At 35.9% G+C, this 14,787-nt stretch overlaps 1 protein-coding gene across 1 annotated transcript in view; it reads left to right on the top strand.

Annotated features, from left to right (window-relative positions):
- The window catches only part of CFAP69 (cilia and flagella associated protein 69), a 31,582-nt gene that overhangs the window by 3,304 nt on the left and 13,491 nt on the right, over positions 1–14,787 (top strand). Inside the window, exons 5-15 of the mRNA XM_061346134.1 lie at positions 1,716–1,792; positions 3,237–3,335; positions 5,227–5,376; positions 5,509–5,686; positions 6,697–6,820; positions 9,319–9,367; positions 9,452–9,573; positions 10,037–10,253; positions 11,146–11,310; positions 13,429–13,547; positions 14,007–14,128. Of these exons, the coding sequence (XP_061202118.1) occupies positions 1,716–1,792; positions 3,237–3,335; positions 5,227–5,376; positions 5,509–5,686; positions 6,697–6,820; positions 9,319–9,367; positions 9,452–9,573; positions 10,037–10,253; positions 11,146–11,310; positions 13,429–13,547; positions 14,007–14,128 (1,422 nt within the window). The remainder of the gene's footprint in view (positions 1–1,715; positions 1,793–3,236; positions 3,336–5,226; positions 5,377–5,508; positions 5,687–6,696; positions 6,821–9,318; positions 9,368–9,451; positions 9,574–10,036; positions 10,254–11,145; positions 11,311–13,428; positions 13,548–14,006; positions 14,129–14,787) is intronic.

Below are 14,787 nucleotides of genomic sequence, written 5' to 3'. Positions count from 1 at the left end.
AACCACCTATTACGTCATTCAAAACTATACTGTAATTGGCCCCAGCTTGCTTGGAAGCAAGATTCCCCAGGGTGACTGAGTAAATTGTTCTGGGACTGCTGGTCTCTGAAGATTTCAGCAGCCAAGTCTGCTTTGCAGTTTTAAACAAACTCTTTAAGTTAGTTTAAAAACATGAGGTGCCACAAAGACAGTTTAATACCTGAAGATATTAAAGGCTTTACAAAATTACAAGCCACATTGCATAAGAACCAAAATCGGAGCATTTGGGATTTGTAGTTACTTTAAAAACATACTACATGAACTTTCAGGCGTCTTTATTGTTATGATGTACCTTATTTGTAGAACAGAATTTAGATGTTATCCACACTTGTCAGTAGTTTTTTCCTCGTCAGTAATTTGTTACTTATGGAACGCTTGTAACTACAGTTACTCCTGTATTTAATTATAATTGGAGAGAATAAGGAAGAGAAAAATCACAGACAGGAGTTGCATAGTAAACTAGCTATTCAAATGGATTTTTACATAGCTTCATCTCAGCTGTTAGGCTTAATAAGGATAGAGTTTCTCATCTCAATCTTTTAGTTCTCTGAGCACCATTGGTTGTACTGTTTTCTTTTGCTGCCACACAGTGGAAAATGAGAAACTACATCATGAAGTTTCATTTTCTTCCGTGTTTGGCAGAAGCATGACAAAACTGCGAATGAGTGTATAAAGTTGATAAAATGTATTTGTAAGACTTTTCATTTCTTAAAGCAGTTCAGCAATAATTGTACTGTGTGATGAATGTATTGTGGAAAATCGCACCCTTGGGTTTTGCTTTAATTTCTGTACTGTCGAAATTCCACCACTTTCACTATTACTTCATATGGCAAAGAGAAACCTATAACTAGAAGGAGGGGCCATTACTTCAAATTTCCTTTCAGATAGTAGGACTCCTGTAGTAAAATTTTCCACTCTTTCATAACTGCTGCTGTTTATCTGTCTTCTTCCCACTTCTTTTTCAATGTCTGCTTCTTCCCCCGCCTCCATTTATCCGATTATTTGCTTTCTCCTTTCTTTTTCTCTGGCTGTGTTTACAGAGGTAAACCTACCGGAAAGCTGCTTCCACACTGTGAGCTGTAGAGACCTTAACACAACATTGTAATGTTTGCTGTTAGAGGATTTTAAACACTTACACGTTTATGTCATGACTAAGTATTTTGTAAATGTTATTGAATATTTCTTTATATCCTGTTTTGAAATATAAATTTGTCTCTGGGCTATTTGGAGTCAGTTTATTAGTTTTATTTTTATCTATTTCAAAAGATCTGCCCAGGGATAGGATCCTTTTTCTTCTACCTCTGCACATACCTATGCTTAGTTTATCTCTGCGATAGCCTGATAGTGCATAGATTCCAGGATTTAATCTTCTACATTTAAATTACATTTGGTTTGGGGGTGAGGGTTTTTTTTTCAGTATTTCTTATTGTATCGAATATGAATTATGAAAATAATATCTATGAACGTGTACTAGTAATTGCCAGATTTTGGAACTGGAACTTTCAGTGTAGAATAGGATTGCAAACAATGTATTTGTCGTGGGAAAACTGCCCTTTATTTGCAAAAAATGCCAAGGAGGAGAAGAAAAGCTACTGAGCTATTCTGGGGACTTGATTAAAGTGTTCTTCTATAGTGTTTTAAGCATAGTCGTAATATTTCTAAATTCCATTTTGCAGGTTACCATTTCAAAAAAAGAAATTTTCTGATGAAATAAGCTATTCCACAGTGGTTTCAAAATTCATTGCACAACTGGGTGAGTATAAACTGATATGCCACAGCAAAATAATGATTATGCTATAATAAAATTAACTGCATTCTTAGCACAATTTTAATTCCTTTTATTCTCTTAGTAAATGTAAGTAATTTATTTCAATTATTCATTCAGTCCTCTGTGCTTTTTAGTATTTGAAACCATTATTATTTTGCTGTGCAGGTAACCTGCAGATTAGCTAGCAGTATTACCTATCTGCCAGTGTCAGAAGCTATGTGAGATAACTTTTATCAGTCCATCTGAAGAATTAAACCTGTCTATAATATGTTTTATTTCATTTTGCTCTAAGAAATTGGTATACTACTATAAACACTGAAGCCTAGCATAAGGGGAACATGTATCCTTCCTGCTTCTTTGAAACCAAATGGAAGAAACTAGTGAGAAACAGTAACACCTGATTCCCAGCTCAAACCTCCAATTCCCAAAAGCCCGAGACCTATCATCTACAAAGGCAAAACAGAAGTCAGTTTAGTGCCATGCCTTACTAGGAGTAGCAGTTCCTGACTTCAGTCTCCTGCTGCATCTGAGTCATAAGCTTCTATTGTTCAGAAATCTATTTTAAGAGAGCTATTGAGGAAAAGGTGTGAAAGGCATGGCTTAATGTCACTGGACCTGTCAGTACCATCTTTTTACATCTTTGCATGTCACGTTTGTGATTTTCAAAGAAAATACTTCAAGTGCTGTAGGTCAAAAAGGATTTAGAATAGAGTAGGAGTGATATCAGCGCATTTAGTGGTAAGATTTAAATGGTAAAGAGGTAGCACAGTCAGCCTGTCAGACATGAAAATAAAACATATATGTCCTTGAATGGGGGGAGAAAAAATATTTTTTGAAGTCTATTTTCACAGGTCCAAGTAGATAGAAGAATGGCCTCCTGGTTTCATAAAGTTGTTCCAGGTAGTTCAGATAGTTTCAGGTTCTCTTGAGGGTACAATGTCCAAAAAGACTGTCAAATCTGAAAGATTGTTTATATTATCCATGTTAGGCACGGATAGCTGGTAGCTTTCAATGGAATTTTCTGTATCTTGTGGAAAAGGATCTCTTTTTGTGCTCCCTTTATGTCACACTATATCTGCTAGAAGAAGAGCTGCTGACTTCATCATGATTACAACAGCCTAGTGTAGTAGCTTTCTTCTGAATTCCACAACTTTTGGAATAACATCCAGTTTCTTAGAAGGGTCTGTAGCCATAAAGCAGAGGAGATCACTTTTTGATTAACCTTATGCTACTCCTCCAAGATCCCTTTGTCCCCTTTGGTGTAGGAGTTCCTGTCCGTTGAGTATTTTATAATTAAACTTTGCACAAAATGACAGATTTGTAGGGGTATGACCAAAAGAAATACTAGATACTGTAAATAGAAGTGCTAAGATTACTTTCTAAAACAATTCTAAACTTTGTAAATTCCTTTTTTTTCTGTTTCTGACAGGTTATTTGATGAGGATTCCAAGCTCTGAAGTTAGAATACAAATCTGTAAGTGTGTTATTAGCTTTTATAATACGGAGCCACCAAGAAAACTACTTTCAGGTAAAGCACAGTATTTTCAAGTGTCACAGGAAATCAAGTGTATGTGATCCCAGCTACTTTGAAATGGCTCTTTTAATTAACTGTGGATTCATTTTTCTTTGTAACTATAGTTCCTGTATCTCATGCATTCAATATACAGCACTGGAAAATGTGCAGTTAGCACTTTTATAGAAAGGCATACTCAAAATCTGAAATTAGTTCATCAATGTACAAGGAATTATTTATTGGATTTAGGGGATTAGGATTACATAGTATCCAGAAAACGTGAAGTTTTCACAAGTTCGATGAAATGTGGACAATGGAGGAAGAAATAATAGTTGGCATCAGAATTATAACAAGGGAAATTTAATTTTCAACTTTGGTTATGTAGGCTGGAGAGAAGCAGCTCTGCTTTCATTTGTGTTGCTTTTGAGGGATAGATCTGAGTCCATCTAAATGTGATTGAGTTCATATATATGGACACATTTGAGTATAGGCTTTGAATAGATTGTTTGAGTTGTCTCTGCAGAAAGAGGCTGATGATGCCTGCGTATGAGCTCAAGCATGATCCTGTGGTACCAAGGATAGGCATTCAAACTGTCATCAGAATACACTACTGCTTATTCCTTTGACCCTTGTGATGGTGCCAGAGGCTGTTATCAGGCAAAATTAATCATGGATCCCCTCCTGGAGAGCCATGGTATCACACGCTGTGAGACAGCACTAGATTTATAGCAACTAGCTACAGATAACCATTGTTACAGTGAGGATCCCACGCAGGAGTATGTTGGATGCTATGCTCCCTTGCTGTGTTCCTAGAGTGTGGCACTAGTTCCTGTGCCCTCTTGCTAGTTTTAATTTATTTTAGGAGGCCTGAAGAAGCTGCAGCTGCTACAGCCCTCACAGGAGACTAGAAATAGGAAAGTATATAAATCTGGGTTTACCTTACAAACAAGACTCAAATTCTAATAGCAGCTATGAGTGCGGTTGGTTGTATGTTTGTAAATACTTCCATTGAGATAAGTGAATGTTAAATATTGACAGATTTTGTTACTCTCTTTCAGATATAGGAAATAAGATGTTATCACAAAAATTAAGAATGTAGTTCAGTCTGATTTTTTAAGTGAAAATCTTCATCTCTAAGCATATGTATAAATCTTGACAAAGTTTGATCTTCTGAGTTCTTTTACCTATAAAGTAATATGAACTTAGAGCCTATCAGAGTTTATGCTTAGTTAAAACTTGTTTCACTATGTGCATTATCTGCATTTATCAGTTCTGCATTTCATATCATTTGATGTGTATATTTTTAGAAATCTAAGAGAAACTTCACTTTCATGAGTTAGAATATATACATAAAATTTCTTTTCTCAATGCTTCTCCTTCCCTAGTAATTCAGTAATGAAATATAGATTTGTATATGCAATGACAAAAGTAAAAAATAGGTACATATTAGAAAGTCAAGCTTATAAATCAAAGGTTGGATTCACATATTATAACTAATACAATTATAGAAGGCATTAATTCTCTAGTGAATATGCTACAGAAGAGAATAAAGTTCTGCACCAACAACTTATTGCATGACCCAAAGAAGTTTTTTTAGGTGTCTATAACCCCACTTGTTCTTTCAGTCTGTAAATTCTAGGAAACAATTTATTTATTTGCATATCATTTTAGTCTTTTTTGAGGGTGAGTGTTGGATATGCTTTAGGCACTTTTAATATGCAGATATAAGAAAAGCAGCTCTTATTGTTTGTTAGATTTTTTTTTTTCAAATTATTTTAGGACTAAGGAAATATGATACTTGGTTCTTAATCCTTTCTTGAGAAGGGATGAATAGGATGAATGTTTTATGAAGTAACCAAAGCTTTGAATATTTTCTGCATTTTAACTAAAGCTATTGTATGTGCAGGTTGCCAGCCAACAAGTGCAAACTATAAAATTCAGATGGCTGAATTAGGAGGATTAGCAGAAACTCTCGTTTTGTCACTAGCAGTAGTTGAAAGTCAACTTATTGAGAAGTTGTGGGTACTTAAAGCTCTCCAGCATCTGTCCAGCTCTGGTTAGTACAGTGTTCTTTCAGCAATCTCATTACCTCTGAACTTAGATCATTTGTTCCCTGAACATGCCTAAAACACTTACAGGGAATAAAAACACTAAAGGGAATTACTTATTCTTATTTTCATAATTTTAGGAGTAAATTGCAGGCTTATGCTGAAGGCCCGAGCAGCCAGCAAACTCTGTTTGTATCTAAACGGTGATGATCCCTCAGGGCAGCTGGTGTTTCGCTCCTCAGAAATCCTATGGAACCTGATAGAAAATACCTCAAAAGAAGAAGTCTGTAATCAGCTCAGTAGCTTGGAATGTGTACAGTAAGTACAGGGAAGCATTTTATTAATTTATATTGTATTTTGGAGACATCTAAAGCCTTGCTATTGTGTAGCATTTTGTTTGAAATGAATCGAGAGAAAATACAAACAGGGAATGGAGGGCTCTCATTAAATCTCATTAAGTTTGCAGTATTAACATGTCTGATTCTCCAAAGTGGCAGCAGTGCTGATTGAGACCTCATAGACAAGCAGCCCATAATTTAGACCCTTCAGGCACCTGTTTCTGTTTCAGCACATTAGGCAGCACTGTGGCCTGTGAAATGCCAGGAAATGATATATGACCCAAGAGGTGCCTGCCAGGTAGCTTACAAACTCAGTGGCTGGGGTCCAGCTAAAAGCACATACGGTCTACATCAAAACTATTTCATTGTCAAGCCTCTCTTTATTTCATCAACACAGCAATCCGCCACCATTTGATTCTGCTACAGGGCAAGAGGAAGATCAAGGTGCTCTGCTGCGTAGTGTAGGAGGTAGAGCCCTATCAATTGTTTTGTGTGATGAAAAAGTTAATTGCACCATTTTCAAACTTACACATTAGACTCAGTAGGCCATGCACAGTTGAAATGCTTGTGTTATAACTTAGTAGAAAATTCTGTGCTATGATATACAAGGCTTAGTTCTAGATAATCTGCTGGAACAAGTAGCAGGTTTTTCCTTAGTGAGTTACACTATTTTAACTACTTAGGATTAGACCATTTCTTCTCAATAATAATTCAAGAACATCCAGTTCCATGCTTGAGTAAATTATAACACAGTGTGTTACTGTGTGCATACAGTGTGCATTTATAATATATGCATCTTGTGTATATGCTTAAAATGGATGTCAAGTGGTATACATAGGAATCCATTCATAATCACATTTTAAGTTATTTCTCTTGCACTTAAACTCTAAGGCTATGAAAAGTATAATGCTGCATGAGAATTCATATACCGAGTTCCGCAAATATAGAATATGAAAAGAAAAGGTAAAATGCATTTCACTTTCTTTTAAGTACTTTGAAAGAAGTATTTGAAGACCTTCTTATGCATGGTTTCCGTCATTATGATCGGCAGCTACGGAATGACCTCTTGGTGTTTGCCACGTTACTAGCTGAAAATCCTGCAGTACCTATGCTTGTAAGTATTTATAGATATATTCCAGAGACAAATAACTTCTGGTTTACTATTATATAATCAAGTATTTTTCCCCATTAGGGTTCTACTCTGTCTCTAGTGCTTTCCTTTTTCTCAGATTCCCCTTTTTTTTTTTTTTTCTGCCATTCCCTCTACCTCAGAGAGGTTTCAGGTCTGCAGATCACTGGCTGGAGTACTAGCAGCAACTTTATTTAATACCTAGAAAATTACAGTAACACTATTTATGTGCAAAACTTAATGTTAAGTCTTGTATTCTTGTACAGCTTCTCAGATGTGCCATTCTGTTACAATGAGTTTTGCACTAAATCTCATTTGTTGCTTGAAAATGTAGGAGTACAGGCTATATTCAGATGGCTCAAATTCAGCTGAAGTATCTGTGCCTCATAACCAGGAACAAGAAGGTTTGCTCAGAAGCTTTAAATAGGATGTTGAGAAAATAATAACCTAGATCCAGTTAATAAGAGGCATGTAAACTCTTTTTGAGACTATGCTACATATATGTAGTCCAGAATTCACTAGGGTTGCATGCCTAGCAAGTAGGTGACTTCGTTCTTCTGTAATATTCCAGAATATTTAAGAGAAGCCTACAGAGAAGTGAACTTTTTATGGATGTTAATACTCTTCTACTCTCTTGTTTTACAGTTGAGATTTAGAACTTTAATGAAGCCTTGACATATGTACTGAATAAATAAGCAATCAAATTCCTGTAGATTTTTTCACTATTTAGGAATGGATTGCTTTCAAGGAATTGATTTCTCAACTTGAGTCAGTTTCCCAATGGCTGTATTACTAAATAGATTTTATTGTCTCTAATGAAGATTACAGATTTTTTCATTCAAGTTTTCCATTTTATTACTAACCATTATGAAATGTCTGTTATACCATCACAGCAACATACTTGATGTCTAAAAGATTCAAATTGTTTATCTGTCTGTAGAAACATGGCTTTTTCCTACAAGATAAATAACCAAGACACATATTTTTAATGCCTTATACTACAGGGAAGAAAAATAGTTCCAATGTGAGGAAAAAAAAGGAAAATATCGTACTGTAGATTCTGTATTCTCAGCCTCTCTAGAGATTTTACAAGGTACTGGGTATAAGTAGTAGGTAGACAGAAACATTAACATTACCGTTGTATCCTGCCTTGTAGATAATACCAGAGAAATCATCATCAGAATGTTATATTTTTTTCTTCTTATCTAAACAACTTGAGAAAATCAGTCTTGCATTTCACATAATTCAGAAATCAGCACAGGAATGTGCGCATTTGAAAAGGAAAATAATTTTCTCATCACAAGTAAATTGAAAATTATATGTAAAATAAAGCTTACAATGGTATTAGTCATCTCTGTGTTAGAACAAAACTGGCTGTTTGGTAATGGCTTACTGTTTCCATTAGAATTTATTACTGCATTAATCAGCAAGGAGAAAACATTAAGAAGTTTTGATGTTTTCTTATTTAACCATTTTGCAATGGCTTTGTACGGATAATAGAGATACCATAGAGACAAAACCTAATAGGCAATATAGTTGTGTACTTCAATATTTTCTTTAAAATTACTTTTCTGATTGTTCAGATCATGTGTGTGCTAACCTCCAGAACTAGGCTGAACAAATCTGAGCCCAGCTGCTGCAAAACTAATAGAACCACTTGATTCTGTGGGGATACCTGTGTAGTGTTCTGTGAGCTCTGCTCCTGTTGGGAGCTGGTGGAAGTCTCTGTGTTGGCTTTACCAGAGTACTGAGGCCAAGTTAATGTATTCTATTGCTCAAGAAGAATAATGTACCAGTAACCATGGCTTCTGATCACCTCAGAAACAAAGCTCTGTTGCCTAAACTGTACTGCATAAACTTCCACTGGCCTTGGCCCTATCCATAGTTATATCTGACATAATTGTCCTGTTAGCTTTGTAGGAGATATATATATATATATGTGTGTTATTTTCTTTTTATTCCTTATAAGTAATATTTGTAAGTGCATGTTGTTCATACATGCAGTTTTCATGTGCTTACTTGTAAACACACTGCAGTTAAATGCTTACTTGTAAACGCACTCCAGTTAAATGCAAGTGTATGCACAACTTGAAGGCACAAAATTGTATGTACTGATGATCCTTTTGTACAAACTTACACATTTTGAAATCCACAATCCTAACAGTAGTGAGAACATAGTCTTCTTGTGTGGTGTATAGTAGTGAATAAAGGTTTTTGGGATTTCCCCATAGATAGAAGTTCAGACTTGTACTGAATGAGACAACGATTTCACTAATTGTACCCTTAGGACTGTAGTTAGCATTGTACAACGCCCAAATTGTTTATCTTCTTTGATCAAATTCTCTTTATTCTGCTATAGGATACATTAAACTCTGTTCTGGGAAAAAACAAAACAAAACAAAACACAAAACCTAAAATTAAATCATAAGTCTTGATTTCACTGCAATTGAATTTAGTTAATGTATGTTTTTTAATACCTATAGGAAAGTGGATTTGCAAAGCTGTTAATATCCCTTGCAACGTTTACTGAAGGTAAGAGATTTCGTACTGTATAAGTACACTATTTTTACTTTTAATCATGTGTTTTTTGTAACTTATGTACAATTTCCTTCATAGTTAAAATTCCCAATCCCTTGGTGAAAGGTCTTAAACTTACCCGCTGTTATGAGGACTTTGAGATGAAGAAATTGCTATTTCATGTAATAGGAGTCTTATCTAAAGACCCACGTGCTGTACAGGTAAGTTGTAACAGAACAGAAGATATAGTAAGCAAAAAGGAAAAAAAAATAAATAGAATTCAAAAGAATCACAGGAATATTATAATGCAGTAGACTTAAATCAGCTGTTCTCCAAATCAATAATTTATACACAGTTTTGGAACAAGTACTGCTGTTTGAAAGAAGCATAGAGTTTCTATTTTAGAAAAGTTACAAACCCAGACCAGGAAAACTAGCTGACAAGTGACTGCCAAGCATTATTGAAATCTATGTGAAGGATGTAATAATGTTTAACAAAGCACAGTCTGTGGGAATGCTACCAAATATAAGCAGAGCTTGTCTGTACTTGTAGCCTTCATGGTATACTTTCTCAATAAAAAATGATTTTCTTAGTGTATGACAGATAAAATTGACTCATTGCTTTAGATTGTTTTTACTTGCATGTGAAACCTGTATTCTGTCTCTCTTTGTCTTGACTCTGCAGCTTCTCAGTGAAAATGATGTTATGCCAGCTTTGCTTTATTATGTAAAACCAAATCAAAAGCCTGGATTTTATGAATGGTCTGCTGCTCAGTATGAAGAATTACAGCTTCATGCAATTGCTATTTTAGCTTCTGTGGCTCCCTTGTTAATAGATAAATATTTGTCCTGCCAAGCAAATACTCTTCTCCTTGTGTTTCTAGAATGGTGTATAGGCCAAGGTAAGTACATGCTTATAACCTTCATCCACAGTAATCTCGAAACAAAACTCAAGTGAACTTAGTTTCTTTGACAGGAAGGAAAAATGCAAAACTCATGAAGTCAAAATGATTCTTTTTCAATAGGTCACTTAGGAAAGTAATCTTTCTTAAGAAAAAAAAAAAAACAAGCAGCATATTTGGTTTTTGTACTGAAGGGTAAGCTGGTGCCCTGTTCCCTGTGTACCACTATATTGGCATTCCTTCATTTGTGTGGGCAGCCACACATCTCTACTGCCTGGGTTTTAAGCTAGTCAGATACAATTATTGTGGCAACAAGTCCAACCAGTAATTCCTGCCATGAGGCAGGACACATTAACTGAAATTGAAGAGCTGTACACAGTGAGATAGTTCGCAGACTGAAGCTGGCTTGTGGCCATCAGCTAAGAGTATGGGCTAAACAAAAAGACAACCAAATGCACCCAGTTTCATTGCCTGGTTTTCTGGGGATGGATAGTTTCCTTCATAAAATGTAATACGTTTTTCTAGAATTTTTCATTTGGGCCTAATAGAGATCAAAAGGCTGATATTGTATGTCATGCTAGAAAAAATATTTTGAGTTTTGTAGACTGCTCATTAACCTAGTAAGGTTAAAAAAAATTCTAATAATTTTAAATGCTCATCAAAATCATACCTTTCTTACAAATCTAATAAGTGTAGCCTTGTACAAAAAGGCTTATTACTAGGTAGTTTTGAACAAGAAGCCTTTCTAACACAAAGCAATTTTGTTTGGTGTTTAAGCTACACTAATAAGCTGGGGTTTGGGTTGGGTTTTTTTTCTGAGCACATTATTTTTCTGAACATACACTGCCTGCCAAAAGAATAAAACAAAGTATGTATTGTAATTGCTCCACAGATGCTTTCTTTGGTCAAGGTAACAGTTTCCATGGAACAAGTGGTCGTGGCAACAAACTTGCACAAATGCGGTACAGCCTGAGAGTGCTGAGGTCTGTTGTGGCTCTTCAGGATGATGCTGTGAACCTTAATTTGTGTGACCAGGGAGCAATTGGCCAGCTACTGGGTAAAGCAAAATTTTTATTGCTGTACTTATATTAGGACATTTCTGTTAACACTAAGAATGTTCATGATAATTTGTGTGTTCTGGTTTTATGTGTTACTGCTCTGACTGCTGAAAAACTTAAAAATCTCTGATTGGATTTTGATAATTGAGTGAATTAAACAAATAAACCAGACAGCTGTAAAAACCTAGGTATTTAATTTCAGAGTGAAAGCTGCCCCTTCTCTCTTTATTATACTGCATTTGTTACATCTTGTTTTCATTCTGATAGTTCCTAGAAACTTTAGCCATGAGTCTTGTTCTATCTATTATAGAATCCTAGAATCATAGAATGGTTTGGGCTGGAAAGGAACTTAAGATCATCTAGTTACAACCCTCCTGCCATGGGCAGGGACGCCCCACACCAGACCAGGTTGCCCAAGGCCCTGTCCAGCATGGCCTTGAACACTGCCAGGGATGGAGTATTCACCACTTCAGTGGGAAACCTGTTCCAGTGCCTCACCACCCTAACACGAAAGAGCTTCATTCTTATACCCAATCTAAACTTACCCTGTTTAAGTTTGAACCCATTACCCCTTGTCCTGTCACTACAGTCCCTAATGAATAGTCCCCCTCTGGCATCCCTACAGGCCCCCTTCACATACTGGAAGGCTGCTATGAGGTGTCCACACAGCCTTCTCTTCTCCAGGCTGAACAGCCCCAGCTTTCTCAGCCTGCCTTCATGCAGGAGGTGCTCCAGACCCCTGATCTTCCTCATGTCCCTCCTCTGGACTTGTTCCAGCAGCTCCATGTCCTTCTTATGTTGAGAACACCAGAACTGTACACAATACTCCAAGTAGAGGGGCAGGATCACCTCCCTCGACCTGCTGGTCACGCTCCTTTTGATGCAGCCCAGGATATGGTTTGTCTCTCGGCTGTGAGCACACACTGAAGCTGGCTCATGTTAAGTTTCTCATTGACCAACACCCCCAAGTCCTTCTCCTCAGGGCTGCTCTGAATCTCTTCTCTGCCTAACCTTGTATCTGTGCATGGAATTGCCATGACCCAGGTGTAGGTCCCTGCACTTCGCTTTGTTGAACTTCATAAGGTCAGCATTGTCCCACCTCTCAATCATGTCAAGGTCCCTCTGGATCCCATCCCTTCCCTCCAGTATGTTGACTAAACCACATAGCTTGGTATCATTGGCAAACTTGCTGAGGGAATGGTATCACTTTTCATAACTCCTCTTTAAATAGAAGAAAATTGATAATATACTTCTATATGAATAATATTATGAGTGAATAAAAGTAGAATAAAACTGCTTAACCACTGCTCCTGCAAATTTAGACCATTTTCTTGTTCAGTAACACATACCTATTGTTAAATTTGGTTTTAAGTTCCAATACAAACAGGTTTAAGTTCTCTTCTTACAATAATAAGTAAGTTTTCAATACTCTGAAAGAGTTATATTGAAAGAAACAAAACAGGTAAGATCCTTTGGAATTCGAAAAGTCTGTTCTGATAGAAAGCCTAGAAAGAACAGATTTTATATCCTCAGTTGAAAGTTGAACTCCAGTGAAGACAGATTTTAGTGAGAGCAAAATTAATGCTATTCCTTACATGTTAGATTTAAGTAACTTTTCTTAATTTGGGGGACTTCTTTGTTTGAATGTCCTCTTTCACATAGTGGTTCCAAGGCTGATTTTTTTAACAGTGGTGGTGTTTTATGCCTCCCACATTTGCACTGTCAGTGCAAGTGTTAGTGAGGCTGTACAGTCGAGCAAATCAGTAAGTTCATTGCCTTTTCCTAAGAGTTCCCTAATTCAGTTCAGTTCCCTGAATTCATTGCACTGGCAAAATACACAGGGCAGCACAGAGTCTGAACAAAGAAGTCTGTGCAAGCTACTGTCATCTACTATCATTTACTCTGTCACCAAGAGTAAATCCCACGAAACTACAGCATCAGAGTGCTGCACTTCCGTAAGCTAGTACAAAACACAGAAGATAAAACTGAACTGCATAAGTAGATTCCTTTAAAAATCTCTTGGTGTAAATTTGATTTTTAGTTCCTTGTCAGCAGCTATTATAGAATTCTAACTCGTATATAGGACATTCACGTGTATAAAATATATTCACTTACAGACATCCTAAAGTATGCAGTAAACAAATCTAAAGAGAAAGAAGATGCCGTTCTACTGGAAATCCAAGCTGATACATTATTTATTTTGTCTGTTGTCTGTAAAAACGATCTCCTCAGAAAGGTATGTAACTTTCTGCCTCACACTGTGAAAAAAAAACAATAAAGCAGGGTATATTTTAATTTGAAGTATAGTGTTTCTATTATTATTATTATTAATTATTCAAAAGCAGATGTCAATGACAGTTCATCACTACCCAGTCAGGTCTGATAATTGGGTTTTGTGACGGTTAAGATTCAAAATCACTCAGAAATCCACTAGGAAGTGCCTCACCTATTCAATTACTAATTTACATAATTTTGAAATTAATATATGAAAGTGTTAACAAATGAGATTAGCAGTTCAGAAAAACTGAAAATCTCTTTTTCTTATGTATATTGTAAGGGATTATCTTGCTCTTGCAAGTGCACCGAATTTATTACGTTATAAATATTTCATTTTTGCAATTTTCTTTGTATTTTTTATATGCAGCTATTTAGTAAATATTATTTAAGAAACATGTTGCTTTAATTAATGTTTCAGCACGAATTCTTCAGCTATGAAGGAGTGGATATACTTATCCCATTCATTCAGATGGATCCAAAGAAGTTATGTAGTGGATTAGGCCACAGTTTTCTCCTTTTAAGTGCACTCGACTGCTTGTGGTTGGTAAAGTATTTTAGCAGCAGTAACTATTAAAAATGACAAGTCATGTATTTTTAGGTCTGCAATAGGATGGGTTTTCCCTGCAAATATAGGCTTTTCTTCTATTTGCAAAGTATAAAAATCCTTCATTCAATTTGACTCAATAAAAAGGATTAAAAAAAAAAACAAACAAAAAAAGGAATATTCTGCATATATTCTCTTCTATTAAATAGGGGATCAGTATGACAACTTAACTCCCTACACAGCAGTCTTAACTCCCCACACAGTGTGACCTCCTGACATGTGGAATCACCTAGGACTTTCTAAAAGAGGTATATGGTTGGGATCTGTAAATACCTTCAGAGAAATAAACAGAAGGCAAGAATAGACCATTATTAGCTAAAAACTGCGGAAGCATAAGAAGTGGTTGTAAACTTGCTCTATGGGGCTAGAAATATTTTAAAGGTTGTTATCAGAGAATGTCAATACACAGGAGGATAACCAAAAGTTAATTTGCTTTAAGACAGAGATTGATAAATACATTGAAAGCCAAAAGGTATGTTTGCCTGGCAGAAAATACTAATGCAGGAGATTCCTTGTTTCTCTGTTAATGACCATAAGTGAGGAAATAAGAGAATGAAGCAATAGTAACATGAATAGTAACATGAAAGCTGGGAGA

This window comes from Neopsephotus bourkii, unplaced genomic scaffold, assembly GCF_033783945.1.
Source record: "Neopsephotus bourkii isolate Nb327-2 ecotype Australia unplaced genomic scaffold, CSIRO-AGI_Nbou_v1 NB_257, whole genome shotgun sequence".
In the NCBI taxonomy this organism is placed as follows: Eukaryota; Metazoa; Chordata; class Aves; order Psittaciformes; family Psittacidae; genus Neopsephotus; species Neopsephotus bourkii.
The sequence above is the reverse complement of the archived record's forward strand: the minus strand, read 5'-3'. Positions and strand labels throughout refer to the sequence as shown.